General features: G+C 32.6%; 1 protein-coding gene across 1 annotated transcript; it reads left to right on the top strand.

The window, feature by feature from the left end:
• LOC132752625 (sialidase-like) lies at window positions 1–26892 on the top strand (the record flags this gene model as incomplete). Its single annotated transcript, XM_060742969.1, is given in 6 exon segments — window positions 1–149; window positions 2200–2336; window positions 15594–15706; window positions 18061–18216; window positions 18835–18952; window positions 19738–26892. Coding segments are annotated over 6 exon segments (2175 nt in total), but the record flags the coding sequence as incomplete, so codon positions are not given.

The raw sequence follows: 26892 nt of genomic DNA, 5'->3' as shown, positions 1-26892 counted from the left end.
TACCAGCAGTTACCTCCGGCTATATTAGCCGCCCGTGAAGACGAGGCCCTGGCACACGGACGTGTCTTGTATGGGCTTATTAAACCTACAAAGGACATGAAACAGATCGAATCAACCGCAGCTATGGTGAATGTTATACCAAAAAAGAGGTACAATTAGTTTAAATTTTTCTAAACATCTTTACATATATAACAATTATGAAAAGAAAAAATGATTTCTGAGGCAACATAAAAGGTAATGTGCCTTCAGATCATTATTCTACGACGATAACAAAGGTTCATAAACCATATTTATTATATACTTATAAATAAAATATTGAGAAATATTGATAAAATAAAATGCGTATTTTCATTTTCCGTATTTTCACTTTAAAAATTTATTTTTCACTGCAGTGAAACATATTTTCCGTATTTTCACTGGTGTCTTGCCGGACTACTTTCTTTTAAATTCTGCCAGTACACAAAATTTAAGGGAAAGTCTGTCTTTATCGCAAAAAAAGAGAAAAATGTATATAATAAACAGAAAATTCAAGTTTTTTCTAAAAATACATGATTTATTTTCATCTTGTGGCATGAAAATTACCATATTTCACTCGTGGCTACCGCCACTCATGAAATATTTATTTTCATACCACTCTATGAAAATAAATCATGTATTTATAGAAAAAAACTTGAATATCCTCTATATATTTATTTTGCTTATAAATATTTAGCTTCTTCAAAAAATTTATTTTTGTTGGATTTTTTTGTTGTTTTTAAGCAAAAAATAAGATGTTGAATAAATTAATACAGTCATGTTTGATGAGAAAAAGATAATGAACAATTTTATGAATCTAAGAAGTAAGTATACCGTAATTTGTATAGAGTTTAATGTATTGGAAAAAAATACCTGTATTCAATTTGAGGTATTCAAGTTGTACAGGTATGAATATAGAAATTGAAATCAAAGTACATGTAAACACTTGATCCTATATTTTCAATCCCAGCATGATCTTCATAAAGTCACAGCATGGATTGATACTTTCTTTTATATAAATTCAAATTTCAATGTGAATGGGAGTGATGTGTCCAGGTGATTTAACAAGAAATTTTTTACATAAAAATTAAAAAAACAAAACAAGGTAAATAAGAAGGTGTTGAAATGTTCACAATTATATGATTTATACTGCAATATTCTTCCTCCAATGTATTTGACTGTAGAAATAACAAAAAGTCAAGTATGGCCCTACTATTAATCTTACAAAGACTGTTTTGAGGTGGCCTAAATGAATTTAACACTGCCATCTCGGCCTCCAGGCACCTCTTAAATGACCATCCTTATGAAGTCCCTTCACCATAGTTGTAACTTTTTAACCTGGAAATGAGCTGTGGCTATATATCAATGTTATATTTTTAAATGTATGAATGGATGACTGCATTATCTGTTTACATAATATCTTTCTTTGTCACTACATATATATCTAATTACTTTACTACAAGGTTATGATGACTGTGTAGCTATTTTAGTATGTAAATATAGATATAATATAGGTTTTATAATCTCTCAACACAGCTTTATGTGTTATTATAATTATCCAAAAATATGGAATTTATCTCAATATAGGATTGGAGCAGTACCTCTAGATGCTTGCAAAAATCATGATCACAAAATAGATAAATAGATTTTTTTCACCGATTCTTACTTTTTTCATTCATTAACGTATATAAATCACTGTGACGTTTTAAAGTTAATTCCATAGTGAAAAGGTACATTACCAGAATGATGCTCCAATTCTTTTTTTAGTCTCACTCATAAATATGTGTTTAGTCTGTGCTGTCCTGAAAATACAGAAGACTACTGTCATATAATATTTTGATAAAAGTTTCTCTAATTTTAACAATAAGCCAGTAGTCTTTTCAGATGAAGAGCAACTTACCATTTTGTGATCACATCTTTCAATCTGGGCAAAACAATTTTTATGTAAACCTATGAATTATAACCAAGTCACAGGATAAGACTTCCAATTATCATACATGATATCAATTCTCAAAGCTAGTCATAAATATAAATAATATTTGTATGTACATTTAACACAACCAACTTAATTCACTAACATTCTGGAGACTGATTTTTGCAAAATCAAGATTTAAGGACTGCTCAACTTTCAGCCCTTTTCCGTTTCCATTTTTTTTTAATATAAACATAAATGTATATTTTTAGAATATATCGAATGGAGAATCCAGAGGAAGTAGACCTGTTTATGGCGGAATTGATGAAGAGACCCCTCGTACTTCAACCATCAGCATTTATTGGGCGGGGCTTATCAGTGTTGAGATGTACACTCTATTCTAATGAAGGTAAATCATAGTGTGTTCATTTTCTTGTGAACAATTTATAGATTCTGATGGTCCTGGAATGCTTGTTCTTTATACATAGCTTTAATGCGCACCTGAGTAGTAACCACCAATGTTCAGTAAGCTTAAGTTGGATAGTTTCCTCAGATTAAATGATCAAAAGTCCCTGCAGGGATTTGGACCCACAAGGTTGAAGGGCAAGTGGATTGAAGTCAATGACCAGAATCACCAGGCAATGTATGTTCCCCAATATCTTGATATTAAAATCCATTAAATTAACAATGGATAGTTCCAAACTCAAGGTATTAATATTGAAGAAATTAAGGATATGGCTAGATTAAGAATGAGAACAGCAAACATTTGCATAAGTCAATTTTAACATCTTGTATAACATAAATCATAACACATTGTAAACACCTTTCATTGTTGAAACTATCCAAAGAATGTATGAGATAAAAAAAATGTTATAAATTATTCAGTTATGCTCATTAGCATCTTTTGTCAAGAAAAGAATTGTAATTAAATGCTTTTAATTAATTCTTAAATTGTCTGGTGGACAACATATTAATATCTTATGGTGTTAGTAAAACATGGTGTTTTTAGTCAAGATTGATTCTTCAGATAATGAGATGACAATGGCCTTTGACGTTGACTAATTGGTTTGATGTGGTTAAATTGGTTAAATGCTTCAGGAATTAAAGATATACTATGCTTATCCTTGAGTGTAATATTTTAATCATAGAAAATTATTGAAATCAATGAAATTCTTACTGAATATTTTAATTTGAAGAAAATAATGAATAAAGTAACTATGTATGGGAAGCTGCGTTCCCTATAACAGGACAAGTGAAGTTGGCCTTTTTAAAAAAAAATCTGCCTGTTTTTTTAATGACCTTGTGTTTTCATATTGTAACCGCCTGTAACTTGTAGAACTTTAAATAAACTTTTTGGGAAGTCAAAACATGTTTATTTGATATTAACAAATTAACAGACTGTAGCAATTATCAATATTTTCTAATATCAAATTTGAGCATAGTATATCTTTAAGTCACTTTATTCATCTTCATCTTCAGTACAGGAGGAAGACATTTAAGTTTTCTTTTAATTTTGTAATAGCCTACCTGTACTGATGAAATATTTAAACATTGGTAGAATAAAATATAACTTAATGGTTATTACATTTTACTGCACCTGAAGAACTTGCAAATTACGCAGACAAATAATGAAAACATGATATAATTGATATTCAAACACCTATTTCTGTCATTCAAACATTTATTAAATGTAAATGGTAATAATTATCAGGGTAATAAGCTTCACACGTTTTTCCTGGTGCAGTGTTGTTGTTTTTTTTGCTTATAATCTTAGAGGTTATGAAATAGTTAATCCTTCTTACAGTCAACCCTGTGTAACTGACCACTTCTGAATTAAAGACCATACCAAATTGTTTTCAATAAGTACCATCAGGGTCTTGCAAATTTTCTAAAAGGGGTAGGGATGGGCTAATATATAATACTTTGTCATACAGGGAAGCCATTGAAGTTTAATACCTATTTATATTTACATATTAAGTAAAAGAGACAAATACATGTATAATTTTGGGGATTATAATTGTTGTGGGTTATATTTAGAAAAATCTTGGTATAGGAAGGTGTTAAATAGACAACATTTTCATTTCTCCTTTTAACCAATTTTAGTATAAACTATAAAAAACAACATTTAAGTGAATTTAGCTATTAACAAATACAACTTTTTAATTCTTTGGACTGGCCTTAAAGGGGCAGGTTTTAGTGTATTTTAGTTTCCACTGCATATATTTATTAAAAAGAAGCTTTTACATTGAAGGTATAAAACATTATTACCACACCCAGGCTTCATACATTGCATTGTACTATTAATGCAGCAAAAGTATGGAGAAAATGTGCTGCATCATTTAGTAGAAACTTGATATGTTTGCTGAAAACTTGAAAGAACATTTAGTTATTTCAGTATATGAATGCATAACTGGTCAAAGTCATGCAACATTTGGCTGTTTTAAAGAATTTGACTACAGGATACTGAAGTTTTTGTTTTGTTATTGAATATCATATTATTTTGGATCGTATTCTTTTTGGACATTATTCATTACATTTATTGCCAAAATTTGTAGCCCACTAAATGATGTCTGGCTTTTATTTGTATACATTTACTTTTTAAGCTACATATTTAATATGGGTTTATTTTAAGGCACTATATTTAAAAAAAAAATGTATTCATATTTATTAACGGTATGTAGAGAATTGATGTTTTACAAGTTCATCAACATTTTGCAACAACTTCTTTCCCACTGGTATACACATGCTATATTCATTTTCACTTTCACATCTGATGTTACATCGGAGTGAAAAATACCTATTTAACCTAATATCTTTTTGTATTCCTTTTACCCTTGAAGTACTTAAATATAGTGACTTTCAAATTTTGAATTTCTGGGGTCATGGACTGTTATAATCAGAGGCTTTTGTGAAACCTTTGTGTTATTTGCTCAATTTTAGGGTTTTGATTGAACTAAAATTGACAAGGATTTGTCCAGTAAAAAGTACATGTACAACATTTTTATTTGTACATCGTTTTTCATAATTATGATGAAATTTTGCTACTAAATTACACTTTACTACCAAGTAAATTTATTGAACATGATAAAAGATAAAAACGGTTTATCTAGCTACTTGTACAGATAAATTATTATATAAAAAAAAAAAAACATGCACAAATACACACCATACAACAATTCCTAAAACATGCTATTCAAATACTGGCAATTAAAATGTTGAATCTAACACTTAAATTTACACAACCATGAAGCTATTAAATGATAAAATTTGTAGAAACTATTAAATATAATGCATTTTATTTGGATGAACATAATTCAGAATAAATTCATTTTCAAATTTAAGTGAAGAAATTAATAAAAACAAAAAAGATAAATTCTGAGCAAGCTGAGTGTTTAAAATTATATTTTGTCCAATAGGATGGCAGTACTCTATTAAATTATTGTTATACTTCAAGCTTCGATTGAAATAAAAGTAAATTTATAAATCTGTGCTTTTGCATCAGCTACAAAAATGTGAATGTATATAATTATCATCATTGCCAAATGTTACAAAAATGCAGTATTATAAGGCCTAAAGACTGCAGAGGTGTGCAGTGGTCCAGTGGTAACATGCTTAGGTCTGTTAGTCTAGGGGTCGCAGGTTTGATCCCCTTCTTCTCCAGTAATAATACTAATGATCTTTCAGACAAAACCTTATCAACTGAGGTTCCATGATTGTATTGATGCATTGTATAAATACAAACCAGGGTTGCATCTCAAATGGGGTAATTGTTTTATCTTTGCACTTCCACCGAAAAATGAAACAGTAGTCATCTAAGATTGGCCTCCAAAATGCCACAGTAAAATTAATGAACCAAGAGATATAATAGAGATAAACAGATTGACCTGGCTGAAAACAAATGCCTGCAATTATCACATGATGAAAGATTTTTGTGTTATTTTCCCATGGTTAAAATTTTACTCTTGTGGCAATTTAGATGCAAACATAGATAATTTTCACATGCTACACACAATTGTATGACCATAAAACTTTTTTGTTGTTGTTAGTATTTGAAATAATGTAAGTGACACTAGAACCTTTAATGTTTAGTTTTAGGGATGGAAATTGTTATGTTTAACTCAAGTTTATTTATTTTAGCTACAGAGAGCGTAAAACAGTTACCTACTTATTTAGAATTCAGCCCAAGTTAAAGGTAGTTTGGTGCACATGCTAATCAAATGAAATTTAATAAATGTAATTTAAGTGATTACAATAATTTTGGTATATTTATAAGAAGTGAAAAATCAAATCAAATGATATTTGAGAAGATACAATAGTTCTAGATAGTCCTTTTTCTCATTGACAATGCGTATCATTAATTAACTTGATTTCATTGCTGTTTTATATATACCATTGATACTAATATTATCTTATCTCCATAAAATATCAAACCCCTCCCTAGGAAATACATGTACACATGTTTTAGACTTTATCCTAAATATGCTAACTTGTCAAGATTGAAAAAAAAGGTTTCATTTAGATGTTTTAAAAATTTAGATTAAGAATGTGTTTAATACTAGTATAATTAACAAGAAGGGAGTTCTCATCAAATAGATGCAGGTATGTCCATAAGATGTTTGTGATCATTTGGCAAATTTTGACGTTTTTGTGTGTCTTACATCAAATAAAAAATAAATGCTCCTATGACCAGAAGGAACAACAAATCTCCTTTAATTACTTTTTCAAGTAAATATTACAAAGAACAAGTGATAAACCTTGCCAACAATGGCTGACATACCTAAAGATGATCATAAATACTCCAGGTGTAGTGACAAAAGCCAGCCAGAAAATTAGACCTTGTTGACAAAAGCCTCTTGGACAATATCCCTCAAGGACAATAGCCCACTGGACAATTATAACCCCACTAGGACATTACCTTGTTGAATAGGACAATTATAAGCTCATTACAGCAATACACATGTCACTAGGACAAAATTAATCATACTATGACAACACCCAGTCCACTTAGACAATTATAAGCCCACTGACAGCACCCAGCCTTCTAGGACAATAATAAGCCCACTAGGACAATACTCAGTCCACTAGGACAAAAGCCACAAGGGCAATAGCCCACTAGGACAATACTCAGTCCACTAAGACAAAAGACACAAGGGCAATAGCCCACTAGGACAATAATCAGTTCACTAGGACAAAAGCCACAAGGGCAAAAGCCCACTAGGACAATAATCAGTTCACTAGGACAAAATTCACAATGGCAATAGCCCACTAGGACAATATTCAGTCCTCTAGGACAATAGCCACAAGGGCAGTAGCCCACTATGACAATATTCAGTCCACTAGGACAAAAGCCACAAGGGCAATAGGCCACAAGAACAATATTCAGTCCACTAGGACAAAAGCCACATGGACAATAGGCCACAAGAACAATATGCAGTCAACTAGGACAATAGCCACAAGAGCAATAGTCCACTAGGACAATATTCAGTCCACTAGGACAAAAGCCACAAGGACAATAGCCCACTAGGACAATATTCAGTCCACTAGGACAAAAGCCACATGGACAATAGGCTACAAGAACAACATTCAGTCCACTAGGACAATAGCCACAAGAGCACTATTCAGTCCTCTAGGACAATAGCCACAAGGACAATAGGCCATTAGGACAATATTCAGTCCACTAGGTCAAAAGCCACAAGGACAATAGTCCACAAGGACAATATTTAATCCACAAGGACAAAAGTCACAAGGGTAATAGGCCACATGATCAATATATAGTCCTCTAGACAATAGCCACAAGAACAAAAGGCCATTAGGACAATATTCAGTCCACTAGGACAAAAGCCACAAGGACAATAGTCCACTAGGACAATATTTAATCGGACAAGGACAAAAGTCACAAGGGTAATAGGCCACTAGGACAATATTCAGTCCACTAGGACAATAGCCACAAGAGCAATAGTCCACAAGGACAATTTTCAGTCCACTAGGACAAAAGCCATAAGGACAATAGCCCATTAGGACAATATTTCAGTTCACTAGGACAAAAGCCACAAGGGCAATAGGCCACAAGAACAATATTCAGTCCTCTAGGACAATAGCCACAAGGACAATAGGCCACAAGAACAATATTTAGTCCACTAGGACAATAGCCACAAGGGCAATAGGCCACAAGGACAATATTCAGTTCACTTAGACAAAAGCCACAAGGGCAATAGCCCACAAGGACAATATTCAGTCCACTAGGACAATAGCCACAAGGGCAATAGCCCACTAGAACGATATTCAGTCAACTAGGACAAAAGCCACAAGGGCAATAGCCCACTAGGACATTGTTCAGTCCTCTAGGACAATAGCCACAAGGGCAATAGCCCACTAGGACAATATTCAGTCCACTAAGACAAAAGCCACAAGGGCAATAGCCCACTAGGACAATATTCAGTCCACTAGGACAATAGCCACAAGGGCAATAGCCCACTAGGACAATATTCAGTCCACTAAGACAAAAGCCACAAGGGCAATAGCCTACTAGAAAAATATTCAGTCAACTAGGACAAAAGCCACAAGGGCAATAGCCCACTAGGACATTGTTCAGTCCTGTAGGACAATAGCTACAAGGGCAATAGCACACAAGGACAATATTCAGTCCACTAGGACAATAGCCACAAGGGCAATAGCCCACTATGCCAATATTCAGTCAACTAGGACAAAAGCCACAAGGGCAATAGCCCACTAGGACAATATTCAGTCCGCTAAGACAAAAGCCACAAGGACAATAGCCCACTAGGACAATATTCAGTCCACTAGGACAAAAGCCACAAGGATAATAGCCCACTAGGACAATATTCAGTCCACTAGGACAAAAGCCACAAGGGCAATAAGCACACTAGGACAATATTCAGTCCACTAGGACAAAAGCCACTAGGACAATAGCCACAAGGGCAATAGGCCACAAGAACAATTTTCAGTCCTCAAGGACAATAGCCACAAGGACAATAGGCCACAAGAACAATATTCAGTCCACTAGGACAAAAGCCATAAGAGCAATTGCCCATTTGGACAATATTCAGTCCACTAGGACAAAAGCCACAAGGGCAATAGCCCACTAGGACAATATTCAGTCCTCTAGGACAAAAGCCACAAGGGCAATAGCCTACTAGGACAATATTAAGTCCTCTAGGACAAAAGCCACAAGGGCAATAGCCCACTAGGACAATATTCAATCATCTAGGACAAAAGCCACAAGGGTAATAGCCCACCAGGATAATATTCAGTCCTTTAGGACAATTTAAGCCACAAGGGTAATAGCCCACTAGGATAATATTTCAGTCCTCTAGGACAAAGCCACAAGGGCAATAGCCCACAAGGACAATATTCAGTCCACTAAGACAATAGCCACAAGGGCAATAGCCCTCTAGGACAATATTCAGTCAACTAGGACAAAAGCCACAAGGGCAATAGCCCACTAGGACAATATTCAGTCCTCTAAGACAAAAGCCACAAGGACAATAGCCCACTAGGACAATATTCAGTCCACTAGGACAAAAGCCAAAAGGGCAATAGCTCACTAGGACAATATTCAGTCCACTAGATAAAAGCCACAAGGGCAATAAGCCCACTAGGACAATATTCAGTCCACTAGGACAAAAGCCACTAGGACAATAGCCACAAGGGCAATAGGCCACAAGAACAATTTTCAGTCCCCAAGGACAATAGCCAGAAGGACAATAGGCCACAAGAACAATATTCAGTCCACTAGGACAAAAGCCATAAGAGCAATTGCCCATTTGGACAATATTCAGTCCACTAGGACAAAAGCCACAAGGGTAATAGCCCACTAGGATAATATTCAGTCCTCTAGGACAAAAGCCACAAGGGCAATAGCCCACTAGGACAATATTCAGTCCTCTAGGACAAAAACCACAAGGGCAATAGCCCACTAGGACAATATTCAATCATCTAGGACAAAAGCCACAAGGGTAATAGCCCACCAGGATAATATTCAGTCCTCTAGGACAATTTAAGCCACAAGGGTAATAGCCCACCAGGATAATATTCAGTCCTCTAGGACAATTTAAGCCAAAAAGGTAATAGCCCACTAGGATAATATCCTGTTATAGTCAGATTTGAAATTATTTATTAATTCTTCAATATTTATTGTATAGTTTTTTTCAAAAGCTATCATTTTTCATGTATCGTCATAAAATATAATGAAAACTTGTTACAACCAAAACTTTCAATCATTGAACTATCTTGTAACTTAAACTGAGTATTGACTTGATTGAATATGTGGAATTGCAGCAAATTGCAAATAAAGCCTACTAACATATATGTGTGTGGCTATATGTGCTATAATATCTTTTTATAATATAGCTGTTCAATAAACTTTACTGATCTGCCTGATAGATCTGCATGGTTTTACAAAATAAACACAATATCCTAGTGATTGTTAGCTATATAAATTTGTAAATACAGAAGAAGTGAGAAATATGTTTTGATTTTTTCACAAACAACAGTACAGTCACAGTGATGTTTGTTTGTTTGTTTCATTTTACGCCTTATTCCAACAGTATTTCAGTCATATAGGAGGGTAGTGTCCTAACCATCGTTCCTGGAGAGTTACACCAGTACTAGACTACTTTCCTCCACACAATGATGTGAAATATTATAATAACTATAACATCAGAGATTTTAGTAATTATCCCCCGCCGAAAATTTTCGGCGAAGGATATAGAAATAGTCTCCGTCCGTCCGTCCGACCGACCTTCTGTCCGTCCGTCCGTCCGTCCTTCCGTCCGACATTTTTGTCCGGAGCATATCTCTAAAAGTATTTGAGTTATCAACTTGAAACTTCATAGGTGGATAGACCTCATTAAGGAGGAGTGCAGTGCACAAGAATGATAACTCTACCTTGCATGATTTTTGAGTTACATGTATTGCCCTTTGTTATTTTTCAAAATTGATTTTTGTCCAGAGCATAACTCCAAAAGCCTATGAGATATTAACATGAAACTTCATAGGTGCATAGATCTCACTCAGGAGGTGTGCAGTGCACAAGAATGATAACTCTACCTTTCATAATTTTTGAGTTATTGCCCTTTGTTATTTTTCATACCTAATTTTTCACCTGAGTGGAGCATAACTCAAAAATTGTTTGAGATATCAACATGAAATGTCATAGGTGGATAGATCTTATTGAGGAGGAATGTTGTGCGCAAGAATGATAACTCTTCCCTATACAATTTTTGAGTTATTCCCCTTTGTTTTTTTCATGCTATTTTGTCCAGAGCTTATCTCAAAAAGTATTTGAGGTATCAACTTGAAACTTCAAAGGTGGATGGATCTCATTGAGGAGGAGTGCAGTGCTTAAGAATGATAACTCTACCCTGCATTATTTTTGAGTTATTGCCCTTTGTTATTTTTCAAAATTAATTTTTGTCCAGAGCTTAACTCAAAAAGCCTTCGAGATATCAAAATGAAACTTCATAGGTGCAAAGATCTCACTCAGGAGGTGTGCACTGCACAAGAATGATAACTCTACCTTTTATAATTTTTGAGTTATTGCCCTTTGTTATTTTTCATACTTAATTTTTCAATTCAATTTTTTTCTCAAAAAGTATTTGAGGTATCAACTTGAAACTTCATAGGTGGATCGATTTTACTGAGGAGGGATGCATCACACAAGAATGATAACCTACCCTGCATTATTTTTCAGTTATTGCCCTTTGTTATTTTCAGCCATCAGTATTCACATAGGTTTCAAATCTGTAATCACTATAGCCATAAGTTTTCATTACCAATTAAAAGACCTCTTAAAATGGAATTATTCTGCTCTACTACATATACATTCTTCCAATGAGCAAACACATTCGGCGGGGGATGGCCATGTTGACATGGCTCTTGTTCTAGCATTGAAATATTATGTTTCCTCTGACAATTTTGTGGAATTAATTGAGATTATGTGAATGATTGTTCCAAACATTGATTAAAGAGGCTCAAGAGAGAAGTAAGAGTTCCATAATGATGTAAAATCAATTTTTTGTCCAATTTGTTTTTCTATCTGTAGTTATACATATAAGTCTGAAACTGTAATATCAAATCATGCTAAATACCCTTTATTATGAAAAAAAGGAGTAATTTATAAAATGCTACAATTCTTTGATACAGCGATCCATACTTCAGATTTCCTTTGAAGTTTATTTGACTTCCCATCAAATTTCAATATTTAATCAAAGTGTAAGCTTTAAGCAATACAATGACAATGACAATTTATTTATTGATATTGGACAATATACACATTTAGATATAATTTCTTGACTGGTGTCAGTACAGATCGATGTAATTCCTAATAATGTTTATATTGAAACACACAGAACTATTGTTGAATAATTTACCAAAATGCGTGTCGATCTTAACGAAAAACAAAACATAAGATCTTCACTTATGGCTATTCATTGCAAAAAAAGGAAAACATACTATAGCCTTAACATAAAAGGCAATAGTGTTTTGATCAGTCTTAAGCTTTGTACAACATTGCCCGAAATGAAAAGTAAATCCATATATCTCATCACTGTACAAACGTATTCAAAATTGAAAACAACAAACTAAACAATACCTTAAAGTAACATTCATGATATTATAAGCATATTCTCAAATATTTTATAATAATAATTTCAAATTTAAGTATCTGTGTTATAACATACAAAATGATTCCAAGAATGTGATCTCAACAATATAGTAAGTATATCCTAATGATTTCTAACTGTCAGTATCTGTATTACTTAATATATCATTTCTCTCTTTGAATGCATAATATGCATACATAGCTAAATTTGTTATAACATTATCAGAGCGAGAGCACATTAGAACATTAAATTTATGATTATTAGGATTATTAAAGAATTTTTTGTCAATATATTTTTCTCTAATCAAAGACAATTTTTTACAAACTAAAACAAAATGATATTCATTTCCAATTGCTTCGTGACATAATTTACATATCCTTTGTTCTCTTAAAATATTCTGGTATCTACCTTTTTCAATTTCTAAATCATGGGAGGACAATCGAAGTTTGGCAAGAGCATTTCTGAATTTTCTAATTGTCACTACTGTTAAGTAATATTCATGTTCGATATTGCATTTAAACTGTCTATACGCATACAATTTAGAACTATCATTTATAATTGTTTGCCATTCTTGTAGATATTGGTCCTTTAATTTTTGTACAAAAGAATTTATGAAATAGTCTTCATTATTGACTGTTTGATTATACCAAATGTAGCCAAAACCATTTTTACATAATAGATTACGAATACCAGTACACCAATTAGTTTGCCCCGTACTATCCAAAAACAACTGCATAAAATAGCATTTTTTAACTAATCTGTGTTCACCCAATTTAAGTATTTTACACCAATATCTTACAGCTCTTTTAGCAGAATTTATAAACATAGGAAATCTCCCACAGTCACCTAGGACACCTGCATTAATTGTTTTTTCTTTCACACATAAATATCTTTTACATGCATAGTTATGCACTAACTCTGGCTGTACTAACTTGTGTATACCCCATATTTCTGATCCATAAAGTAAAATAGGACTAATTTTTGTGTCAAGAATATAAAAAAATACTTTTGGGGGTAACTGTCCATAGTCATATAATTGCGTAAGTATAGAAATAAGTACTCTTTTTGCTTTAGACGCTTGTTCACTAGCCATTCTGTTTAAGGACAACTGTTGTGTTAATGTTACACCTACATAACTAAAATTGCTTACAACTTCAAGAATTTGATTATCATAAAACCATTTCTCCCCTTTCGCTAATTTCCCACCTATCTTAAAAATCATTACTTTTGATTTTACAGGATTAACTGCAATACACTGTATTATTAATCACAATGATTTATGAAATTATGAATACCCAAGACTTATGTGTAAAAGGGTTGGTCTGTATGAACAAATTCTTTACAATTATAAGTTTACAAGTATAAGTTTGCTTATTTCATTTTTAGCTCGACTATTCGATAAGAATAAGTAGAGCTATTGCAGTCACCCGAGCGTCGGCGTCTATGTCGGCGTAACCACTAAGTTTTAAATTTGTAATAGTTCAAATATTTTCAAAGTCCATTGACATATGGCTTTGAAACTTTGCACACTTGTTCACCATCATGACCCCAACCTGTAGACAGGAGGAGGTAACTCTATCAAGCATTTTGACAGAATTATGCCCCTTTTTCGACTTAGAATTTATGTTAAAGTTTTTGTAATACCTTATATATTTTCCAAGTCCATTGACATATGGCTTTGAAACTTTGCACACTTGTTCACCATCATGACCCCAACTTGTAGACAGGAGGAGGTAACTGTATCAAGCATTTTGACAGAATTATGCCCCTTTTTCGACTTAGAATTTATGTTAAAGTTTTTGTAATACCTCAAAAAATTTCAAAGACATATGGCTTTGAAACTTTGCACACATGTTCACCATCATGACCCCAACTTGTAGACAGGAGGAGGTAACTCTATCAAGCATTTTGACAGAATTATGCCCCTTTTTCGACTTAGAATTTATGTTAAAGTTTATGTAATACCTTAAATATTTTCCAAGTCCATTGACATATGGCTTTGAAACTTTGCACACTTGTTCACCATCATGACCCCAACTTGTAGACAGGAGGAGGTAACTCTATCAAGAATTTTGACAGAATTATGCCCCTTTTTCGACTTAGAATTTATTTTAAAGTTTTTGTAATACCTCAAATATTTTCAAAGTTCATTGACATATGGCTTTGAAACTTTGCACACTTGTTCAACATCATTACCCCAACCTGTAAACAGGAGGAGGTAACTGTATCAAGCATTTTTTTTTTACTATCAAGCACTAAGAATAGTGGAGCGTTGCTGTCCTACCGACAGCTCTTGTTACTCATCTGTTTTGAAGAAAAAGTCCTGCTTTTATTATTGCTTTGCCTCTGTCATCATTGTCATGAAGCATAAAAAATAATGTAGCCCATATTATTTAAACAATTTAAAACTATAAGCATGACACTTGAAAATTACTTGCTTATCGTGACAAGGTGCAGTTGTTAGACAAAGGGTATAATTCTGAAAGTTATGCCCCTTCTTTAACTTGGAATTTTGAACAGATGAGCATTATCATAGCATGCGGTTCTGTTGATAGTACCTAAGCTTTGGACTGCATGTACTTTTGTCATATACCCTTTGGCAATGTTATAACAAGTATTCCAATGTTTTGTAGCAGTATATTGCAAGTAATTGACAACTTCTTCACATAAGTGACACTGGAAACACTGATAAATGGCATTAAACAATTTAACAGTCTGTAATCTACTTGGATATCTGTCAATGCAACTGTCTTTTGTCAATATCCTGCTATATCCCCACCTCAGTGACAGGAACCATTTTTACTAGTGCCTGTTTTGTCCTACCCTAGGACTCAAACTGGTTTACATACTAAGCTTATGATGTAGACTTTAACTGATTTCTTCTATAGATGTAAAACTAAAAAGCATGTATTTCCTTTGCCTTTTGATTTCAGGGTTGTTGTGTTATCAATGTCTTATTTCTACTTTAATGTTATTTTTTGAAGGTTTAATAAAATAACATGATTGAATTTTTTTTTCTGTTTCATCTTTTTTTTCATTTTCAGAACGTTGGGTTATGCTGATTAATCAGGCTCATCCAAAGGTCCACAGTAGGATAAAGATTGGTATTGAAACTGCAAAGGCAAAAATGAACAGAGGAGAGCCGTTTACTTTAGAGGTAACTTTTACACCTTTTAAATCTTCATTTTAGACAAATAATTTGATAAATCCTGTGCTCATAGTATATGCCACAAAGAAGTAACTTTCACCATTAATACCCATCAAATTACAACTGCTTTGAAAGTTTTTTTTATCAAATCAAGTGCATTTTAGAAAAATGAGTAAGAAATTGTGTTCTGAATTAATGATGTCCCATACTTTGAATCTAAAAGATTTTGGTATACGTTTTTCAATTGGATGCACTTGATTTAAGGCTTATTTCTAATGGATGGTTACTTAGATGGTATATGGGTAAATCAATTTATATAACCTGTATAAAATAAACATTTCTTAAGGATGTTGTATCAATTTAATGAATAACCTAGAGGTATTTGATAATAAGCAACAGTTTGACAGTTTGATAAGTGTATGACAAGTGTTATAGCTAGTTAATTAAATGTGACCTCAGAAAACTTGTCCTAGGTGACCTTATACATTGTCAAGGTAACAAGTATTTCACATTTTTCATCACAAAGTTGACCGCCAGTTAGTATGATTTTTTTTTTTATCTAATCCCGCCTTTAAGACTTGTATTGTTAATATATGTGTTTTTATAAAGCTTCACAGTATATGAAAGGTATAAAGCTATATCTAACGAAACTTTTTTTTAAAATTTAAAAACAGTAAAAAAATATTGTTTCCATAATCTTATGGTTTATTCTCTAATGAGTTGTTTTTCTGACCATACTGTATGTTAACGGTTGCCTCTGCAGTTTAATAATGAAATCTCTTTAAATAACTTTGGACACTTCCCAAATTCAAACCAGGCCACATCACAAAAATTGTACAAATGCAGGGAGATTTTTACTTTTTTTATCAAAAAGATGCAGCTTCATGAAAGCAGGCTAATTTTTCATTTACTGTAGGCATCAATTGAACAAAATACTTTAATTTCAGTATGAAATAAAGAAGGACTTACAACAGTTTTGCTGTCACATTCGATATGTAAAACAGTAGATTTAATCATTGAATCTGTGCTATTATAATAATGTATGCCCCAAAAGCTATGGAAAATTATCTGATATATTTATGACATCAAAAGTTTATATTCATCAGTTTATAGAAAAAAATATTTAGATGTCCAAAAACAAATACAAAAAATGTGAAGATTTGTAGGTAATGTGAATATAATATGTAAGCATGTTTTGCCAGTGGTATTGTAAAACAATACCCATTTTGTCATGTAACAAATTACATTTCTATTTGTAAATAACTTTAAGTTGTTTTGAATGTTTATGCTAATTAAAGTTAAAAATAGACCATGCCCAATATTACTCATTACTCATTTTTGATGAATTGTTTAGATATGTTTTATATATAATTAAGTTACAAGTTTAACAAAATGACGTTTGGTTTGACAGATTGAGGTTAATTATGTGACCTTTGAAAAAATCTTATCGGAAAGTCACATGTTTTTTTCCTCAGATAATTTAATGTTTAAGTTTAAGTTTTTTAATTTTTTATATATTTACACACCCACAGAATAATTGATTATGATGTGTCACCTGAAAATTCACTAATTTAATTAAATTCCTGATGACCTTGATCTTATGTGAGCATGACTGTGTTTACTTAGAATACTTAAAAGTTTTCATATGTTTTATTTTTGTCCTTTTTATTTTAATATCATAAAAAATGTTAAAAGCAATTTAACTGGAGGTCAATATTATAGATGTGCTTCAAGTTATGGCACATGTTATCAACAAAAAAAACAACAAAAAAACCCCAAAAAGCAACAACATAGGTATTCCACCCACAGTCATGTTATTTACTGGGAGATAATCTTTGTTTTCCATGATTTGTCATAAAGTAAATGGTGGTCATACAGGTAGACATACCCTAATCCCTTCACAGCCCTTTCATTTACAAGTGGGCACTTGGATCATTTATGACACTTGACACAATATGAGCCGCGTCATGACAAAACCAACATAATTGGTTTGCGACCAGCATGGATCCAGACCAGCCTGCGCATCCGTGCAGTCTGATCAGGATCCATGCTGTTCGCTTACAAACCCTATAAGAAGTAGAGAAACTGATAGCGAACAGCATGGATCCTGATCAGACTGCGCGGATGCGCAGGCTGGTCTGGATCCATGCTGGTCGCAAACGCACTATGTTGGTTTTGTCATGACGCGACTCATATATTCCTCACATGGAACTCAGGATTCAAAGTCTGAAGTGGAAAAAGCCAAACTTTATAAACAAGTTGGCTGTCCCAAAATTGAAACAATCGACTCTCTAAACCCTATGTACAGGTACAATGTAATTCAGTAATAACATAAACAATTATCTGTGTTTTATATTTTGTAGATATCATTTAATGCCTACTTAAAGAGGATATATCTGGATAAACTGACCAAGGCTGTACTAGATAAAAGATTTACCTCTATAGATTTTGAAGATGCTGAAATTGTGATTCGTTACCCTGGTGACAGAGCTCATAGGGGCATACAGTGGGAACTTCAGGTAACAGTCCCATCTTTTCTACTTGAACTTGTGGTCTGTACATGAACTATATTTTGGGTAAAAGCTGATAAAAAGGTCATAGTTTAAGTGACCTTGAAGACATAAGAAATGGTTTCAACATGCTTTGAGTTTATAGATCTATAGTAAATGGGTTTAAATGTAATTTTGTTGTAAGGTAAGAAGTTTTGATTTTGTGGTCTAATCCATTTAAGGTGAGCAGTGATCTTTTTGGTTACGTGACTGCCTTTGCCTTTTGGCCCAGAGGTCATAGGTTTGAACCTATCTCTGGTCACAACTATGTTTCCTTATATGACACCAGAACTGGTTACTTCAACTTTCATTGCAATCAAACTAGAATATATATGTTTTAATTAAATACTAAATTTTATGGCTGGAAGTAAATTAATCATTCTGTGCTAAATTGTTCAATTTGTGATAAAAAAATCTGTCATGTGATTTTAGAATAACAGCATGCAATTTTCTTATAAAATGATACATGTTAAATGAATGAGAATTGAATATAGCTTTCCTCTAGATTTTCTTTATGTTTGATGACTACACTTTGAATTGAGCATGCATACAATCATTATTATTTTGTTTTTTTCCCTATATTTTCAGGCTTCAAATCAAATACGTTTTGAGTTTGAAGATTTACTTCCCAGTGACATAGAAAGACGTACAGTAATGAATGCGCAGACAGAGTGCAGTAGTCCCGCCTTACAGGTTATCATGCCAGGTATAGTAATTAGTCATCACGTTTAATGTTAATTTATGTGTATTCTTTATCCTGAAGATTATTGTTTAATATGTAGACAGGTCAGCTTATATTCTGGTACAATCAAACTACCTGATTTGCCGGTGGTTCTACTTAGGTGCTTGTACTCTGGTGTTCATTTGTGCCTGAAGTAATTCACGGATGGGCGTCTGTGGTCTTCCTCCACCAGTAAAGCTGGAAAATCATCATCATGAACTGTGCTGGTGTGATGTAAAAACAAACCAAAAACAAAAACAAACTAGCTGATATGCTGATTGCTGATTTATTACTTTTTTTTGGACTGAAAAAAATCTTGAATGTTTTTGAATATAATGAAAGGCAAGAACTTGACATAGATTTAGAGGTATATTGGTAGATGCTTTCAGAACCATTCTTTGTGAAACCCAAGTCCTTGAAGTCCTTGAAAGAACTAAATTGATCTTTTTTTAACAGGAAACTTCTATCAGACTGACTTCTTGTTTTAAGTAAATGATTTGAATACTGATGGTTTTGAAAATATACATGCATCATTCAAATGTCAGGTAAATGATGTCTCAGAAAAGTTTCTAAGGTTGATAAAGTCATATAAAAAGATTCAGCAAAAATCCTGTAACTTGATAATCTAAATTTCAGATTAATTCATTAATGAAGTAAAACATGTTTTCTTGTTTATTGTAGTATATTAGTAAAATTTGCGTGCTCTTTAAAACATTAAGTCTTATATGTTTCTGGATCATATGAATAAGGCGTGGCTTTATGATTTACAGATGAGTTGTTAGAATTACTGCCTGGCTGGGATTTTGAAATGATTGATCCTATGTCTGGAGTTGTGTCATCAGATGATGAGGAAGACCAGCAGGAATCTGGGGCTGTTGGAGGTTTTGAACCTCCTCCTCCCTATGAAAGTCAACCGTTCCTTCCTCAACCGGCTGATGGTAAAGTAGTCGGAAGGGCACGGAGAAAGGCAAATCAGGCTGCTGAAAAAGTTGTTGTTCCAGTTGAAATGCATGCACCGGTACATAATAGACAACAAACATTATACCCTCCTAATGCTCCCACAAGTTCAAAGTCTCCGTCTTCAAGTAATGATTATGAAAGACTGAACAGGCAGACTGGTCCACCAGAGAATCCCTACGCAAAAAAAATGGTTCAAAATTCTGATATACCTAGATCACCTGGTATAGCTCATCGTTTGGAGTCCCCTTACGAGACGATGAATTCTGGTGGGAAGTATGGTCAAAATCTTTCACCATATGGACCATCATCCCCAAGTTCTCCTGGAAGCCCAAGATCACATGGGGCTTCACCATCGCCTCATTCACCCAGGTCCCCAAAGTCATATGGATCACCACCATCACCCCTTTCACCAAGGACTCCTCGCACTCCAGTCACCCCGCAATCACATGTTGCACCAAGGACTCCCACCTCGGTACATGCACAGATGCAAGATCATTCAGTGCCACGCAGTCCAGTGACACCTAGGTCTGCACCTAGAAACGACAGATACAACACGGAATATGTAAGCACACGCCCTTCACAACAGACATACTTGACAGATGACGATGATGGTGGATTTTCGCAACACGGCCCAAAATCGCCCCAGGTAAACTCTAGAACGGATATGTATAATGACAGTCAATACAATAGTCGAAATTATGACCCTAGAGACAGATATGCAAATCAACCTTCGCATCATCTGGGCCGGGGCCCAACTGACAGAACTGACGATGTTTATAGGGATGGGAAAAGTCCTTCATGGCAAGGGCAACCTCAAAATTCAGAACGGTCAGGGCCTATTCCTGCACCGCGTGGATTTCACAGGCATCAAGGAAGCGGAAGGTCGGACACTTCTGCTTCGGACAGTGGATTCGGTGAGAATGAAAATGGTGTTGATTCTTCCAATCATAGAACTGATAGAAATGGTGGGTATAATAACAATATGCACGTTTCTTCAAAGACTCCATATTACAATCGTGCTTTTGAAAAAGAATCGCCAGAAAAGGATCACAATATTGTTGACGATATAATGGCTAAGCATAAAGCATTGGCCGCTAACCTTATGAAGCAGCAAGGTCAAGGGCAAGGTGTTCGACATTCTGGTCATAGACAAGATTATTATAATGATTCAAACTATAACAAAGAATTACAAAAAGTGAGGCTAAATATTAATGACCTTGAACAATCTTGTGCTGAACCTGAGGTGGAATTTTCAAGGTCAAGGTTGCGTGTTAATTCACAAGAAGAGCCAATGGCAGAAAGCTTTATATAAGTGTTCAATATGAAAAAAAAGATACATTTTCGCAAAAGGATGCATTTGTTTTAGAAATATTTCATTGTATAAGGTAGACACTTAATGATAAAATAATTTGTGCTAAACTTATGAAATGAAATAGAAGGTTGTAAAAAAAAAACTGCTGGAAAAATTACCAAGTTTTATTGGTATAATTATGTCAAGTAAATAAACCTGTAAACTTCATCTTGCACAAGGAGTTGATGTGCAATATTGAAAATAAAAAAAACACATTTGGAAATATTAACTTCATATAAGCCGAAAAATTCATTAGAAATAGTCACCAGTGAAATGTTTTTTAGTAATCCTTGGTGGTATTATGTTAGATAATTGTCTCAAAATAGTCAAATTTAATCTATTGATTATGGAAGTATGTTAACAATAAGTTATAATGTAAAACTTTCTATTTTAACTTGTAGTCTTTCAGAGTAAATATTTTGGTGTCTTTGAATAATTTGAAAGATTTAGATAATGAGGGATATTTTATTATGTTTAGAAATATAAATGAAGGGAAACACTCATGCAAGATTGAATATAAAAGGTTGTAATATTTTCAAAGATATAAAATTGGGATAACAATCAGAATCATCAGACGATTTTATTTGCCATATTTTACTGTAAAATAAAATAAAAGGAACTAAGTAAGGCTATACAATAAATGCAGATAAATTTTAACTATAATACTTTCATCTGATGTTGGGATGTTTTTGTCTTTCAGCAAGCATTCACTATATATTTTGTTATGTTTAGTTTGTTTACTTTACTGATTTATTAAAAAAAAATGAATATTAATTTTGTTCAAGGGGGAGAACTGTAGTAATTTTCCTGTCCATCAAAATTTTAAATTGTCTCCCTTATGTGAAATTCATCTACCGAAGTAAAATTTTTCTTACACTTTTTTTTTAAGTTTGATATTGTGTATATATTTTATTTTAACTTTGTATATTTGTATCATAGTGCTAACTTTTTGAAATTTACTTTTAACTGTATTTTATGTGTTCCATCAGTTTTTCAACATTCCAAAATTAATGTTAAAGTGGCATTATGCTCATTTTTTTTCACTGTCATGTTGAGTTGAATTAATATTAAGTTTCAAAAGATTGACTATTAAAATGTTAATTGACCAATAATTGATTATAAAATTGCTTAGAATAAAATATAAAAATTACATAAACTATAAAAAGACTACCCCAAACTTTTTAAAAATTTATAGTTACAGATACATTCCGAACAATATTTATAGAACAGCCTTTGGTCATGTGAAATATTGATTACTTTTGCAGAGTAACATATAAAATTGAACACAAATATGGCAAAATTTTAAGATTTTTTTTCTTTTACGCTTTGAACTCACCTGATTTACACTTGGATTGGCACAATGTCACTTTAACTACTAGGAAATCATTAAGTCTGTAGTTCCAGGTGTATTTACCTTTTATTTGCAATAACATCTCTTTTCTGCATTCACTTAAGTATGTTGGTTATGTAAATATTTATTTGTCTTTGTTTATGCTAACTGAACAACATACGTTTTTTTAATTTTTCTAACATTGCTTTCAGATATTTTCATATGTAACCTTGTTATAGTGCAATGTATTTGCCATGGATTAAAATTTGCGGTATTTCAATATGAAAATTTCAATACAAAACATTGAGCTACCAGCAGTATAGACCTTGGTAAGACTATACAGACAGATGTTCAGGCTGGCCTGGCTCTATACTGGTGACAAAGGCTGATCACTTTCAGTCCCCACAGGCTATGGGTTAAATTTAGCAGCTTTAATAATTTAGCAGTCTTCATCCTTGTACAATAACGTTATCTCTCATATTAAGGTTGATGGATGCTAAAAATGTGCTATGTAAGTTAAATTTACTTTTCTGACAAGGTACTTTTTGAAAGATTAGTCAGTTGTTAGTAATATAATGTTAGTAAAGAAGTGCAGGAATATAACAATTGTTTGAAATGCTTACAAACTCTATGACCACTATAGAAACCGATAGCGAACAGTATGGATCCTGATCAGACTGCGCGGATGCGCAGGCTGGTCTAGATCCATGCTGGTCGCAAACGCACTATGTTGGTTTTTTCGTGACACGGCTCATTTTATTCTTTGTACAGTGTATGCCTTCTTAGCCAGTTACTATTATTTATACAGGTTAAGGGTTAAGATTCTAATAATTATTTTTGTCTGTCCTTCTTTTATGATGTGCCATATGCTTTTATTATAAATGAATAATTTTCTCTTATATTTATTTTTAATCTATTTTGCCTTATAGGGAAATAGGTTTTTAATAAATTCTTGGTGCAGTACTGATTCAAATAATCACCCCAAAATTCTAGTTAGATTTATGCAGCTAAAGAGAGGGGTAGGGGTCTGGCAGTTTTTTTTATATTATTTTGTGATTTATCTTTTTTTTTCAGAAAAAGTAACAATACATTCATTTGGCATATAAGTATTAGTTAGCAAGTGTTTTAATCATTTTTTCCTATTTTTAAGTAAAAAAAAATATTTTTTTCTTGACCTTATTAAGACTTGACTGAATTAAAACTATTTGTCTCTGACTTCATGAAAGTGTTAATGAAGAAGTGTGCTTATGCAAATTTACAATATTTCTTTATGCACTTCTCTTTACAACAATTTTATTTTTCTATTCATGTTGAAATAAAAACAAACAAAAAATATAAATCATTGTAGCTCTAAATGTAGTATAATCAAATGCTGTTGAAACAGAGGCAGAATAAATGAAAATGCAGAATAAATGAAAATGTCTTAAGTTTGTACACATTAATGTATAAAAGATTAGTTCTAGTAATGTGCAGTGGAATGGTGTTTATTTTAGTATTGCTGCAATATATAATACATAAGGTGAGGATCCAGTACAGTACTATTGTAACAATACATGTGAGTCTGCTCGGTTTGCTCAATAGGGAGAGCATTGGATTTGTAAACCATGAGTAACTGGTTTGATAACTACCTAACCCACTCACTCAAGTTTTAGGACTGACCATTGCCAATTTTTTTGGGTTGACCATTGCCAATTTTTTTGGGTTGACCATTGCCAATTTTTTGGGTTGACCATTGTCAATTTTTGGGGATATAAGGATGAAAAATCCAAAAGCTATAGTCAGCCAATAGTATAGAACAGGTACAGACAGCATGGTTGTACAGGCTGTCCTGACTCCTGGCTTTATATTGATGGCAAAGGTTAAATAACTTTTATGTTCCAGCTGTTTGTTTTGTCTTTTTTTGTCTGTTTTTTTTTATAACAGTTTAAATAATAATAATAATAATGATTATTCTGATGTTGAAATTCCTCTTATTCACAATAATTTATTTAAAGTTCCAAATTAAAAAAAAATCGGGTGTAACTCTGGGGTTGGAGTTACAAGAACAATTTACAATAGTGTTGTACTGAGACCCTTAGTGTATATTGTCTGTTTAAATCAATGACTGTATGTAGTACTAGTAATGTAAAACATTTATTAATATAGATATTATTTTAGTCAGCATTAAAACAGTCAAACCTGTCCTAAAAGTTAGGTAAAAAAGAATGAAATTTTTGAACTTTCTTTACATGTACACATATATTGATAAATGAAATATTCTTTTTTTTGTCACCAATTTTCTTTTCACTGGTTTTTTTTTTATACATGTCCGCATGGAGTCAGTTTCATGTCACTTTTGTAAATTTTCCCATCTGTGAAAATTTTCCCTATGTTAAAAGTTTAATGTTTTACTGATATTAATTATAAGGATTAGTAGTGTAAAGGGACCATTTTCAATTTTGCTATGATGAACTTTAGTGGTAGTTTGGACTGATTTTTGAGTTCATGTTTTTATCTATCTGTTATAATCTATAGGACTGTAAGATTTGAATATTTAATATATTAGAGAAAAGTTTAACATAGTAATAACAGAAGAGCATGGAAGGTCTGTCTTCCATGTGAACATTTATTAAAGCAGGGCGCTTCAAGATTCAAGCTAATTTTGATGAACGTTTAAAAAAAGTCCTAATTGATATAAATAATATCTCTTTGAAAACTAGTGTACTTATCTAAAGGTGTTAAACAATTTATTAAGAATTGAGATGAGCTGTATTTTCAACATTGGCACTTTCTTAAAGGTACATTAATGAAGATAATATACATACTCAAGTTTTATATTTTCAATTTTAGAAGTTAAAGACACAAATTTAAATGTTCTGTTTTCAATATTTTAACTTCCAAAATTGTCTTTGTATATTTTTTAATGCCTTGTAAATATTGTATATATGTATGTACTATTTTAAAAAACTGTGATTATGTATTTTTTTTATTATAAAATTCATTATATACATTTCTTATATATATATATACATTTAACAATGGTTATGAATACATATCATTATATTGTAGAATAGTAAATATATATATTTTTGTAAACTTTTTGGTTTTTGTTACAATATTTGAAGTAATTCTGAAGTTGTCATTATAAAAATCAGATTAAAACACTACTTTTGGTGATATTTTAACTACAAAATATGTAAGTAGATCTACATTTTGTAATTAAGTTATTTGGTACAGTTTATTGAAATTTATTAATCATTTACATAACTGGCATAGAATTTTTCAGACTTGAGCAGTCTTTGGTAACTGTGTAATATTGTTATTTTGGTTAACTGTGAATCAAATTTCCAATTGTTACCCTTCACAAACAAATCTAATGCATATAAAAATATACCTTTAGTTCACAATAAAATAAATTCAATCACATTCCCTTTTAAATACATTACAATGAAAAGCAACAAAATATATGATATGATATGAAAATGAAGTTGTAGTTATGAAACCCTATTGTCTGTGATTTTTCCTAATGATTTAATTGAAGTTGATCACTCTCATCCCTCTGAAACTAAATGAGCCGCGTCACGACAAAACCAACATAATGGGTTTGCGACCAGCATGAATCCAGACCAGCCTTTGCATCTGAGGAGTCTGATCAGGATCTATGCTGTTCGCTATCAGTTTCTCTATTTGTAAAAGGGTTAGTAAGCGAACAGCATGGATCCTGATCAGACTGCGCGGATGCGCAGGCTGGTCTGGATCCATGCTGGTCGCAAATGCATTATGTTGGTTTTGTTGTGATGCGGCTCAAATACATCACTGTTGGCTGACTAACCTAAAATTTAAATCTTGTCATTTCTAAAATTGACATTAGACAGTTTCATAAAATTGAATGCTTAAAATATTAAAGAAATTAAATAGCTTAATTTTAATAGGTTGCTTTTATTTGTTTCCATAGAATACTTACATTGGAACTAATTATTCTAGATATCTAACTATAACATAACTCTACATGTACTTTTCACAAAGACAAGCTTAACTAAAGAAAACTCATTTAATGTTGGTTTGAAATTTTCACAGACATCATATTATTGGATAATTATCATGTCATTAATGAAAAAAGGAAACTTAAATAAATCAGTGATATAATATAAAATATGTTGTTGTTTTCTTATTACCCTAGTATATAAACCTCTTATGACCTTAGACGCTTAGTACATAAATACATGAAACGTGGCTACGTGAGAAACTTAGTAAAATGTATCTGTTCTTTCTATGTTGTATAAGAGCGTATTATCTCATTTTACC

Source organism: Ruditapes philippinarum, unplaced genomic scaffold (assembly GCF_026571515.1).
Source record: "Ruditapes philippinarum isolate M1 unplaced genomic scaffold, ASM2657151v2 ctg2026_1_1_1_1, whole genome shotgun sequence".
NCBI lineage: Eukaryota > Metazoa > Mollusca > Bivalvia > Venerida > Veneridae > Ruditapes > Ruditapes philippinarum.
Note: the sequence above shows the minus strand (reverse complement) of the source record. Positions and strands in the feature narration are given on the sequence as shown.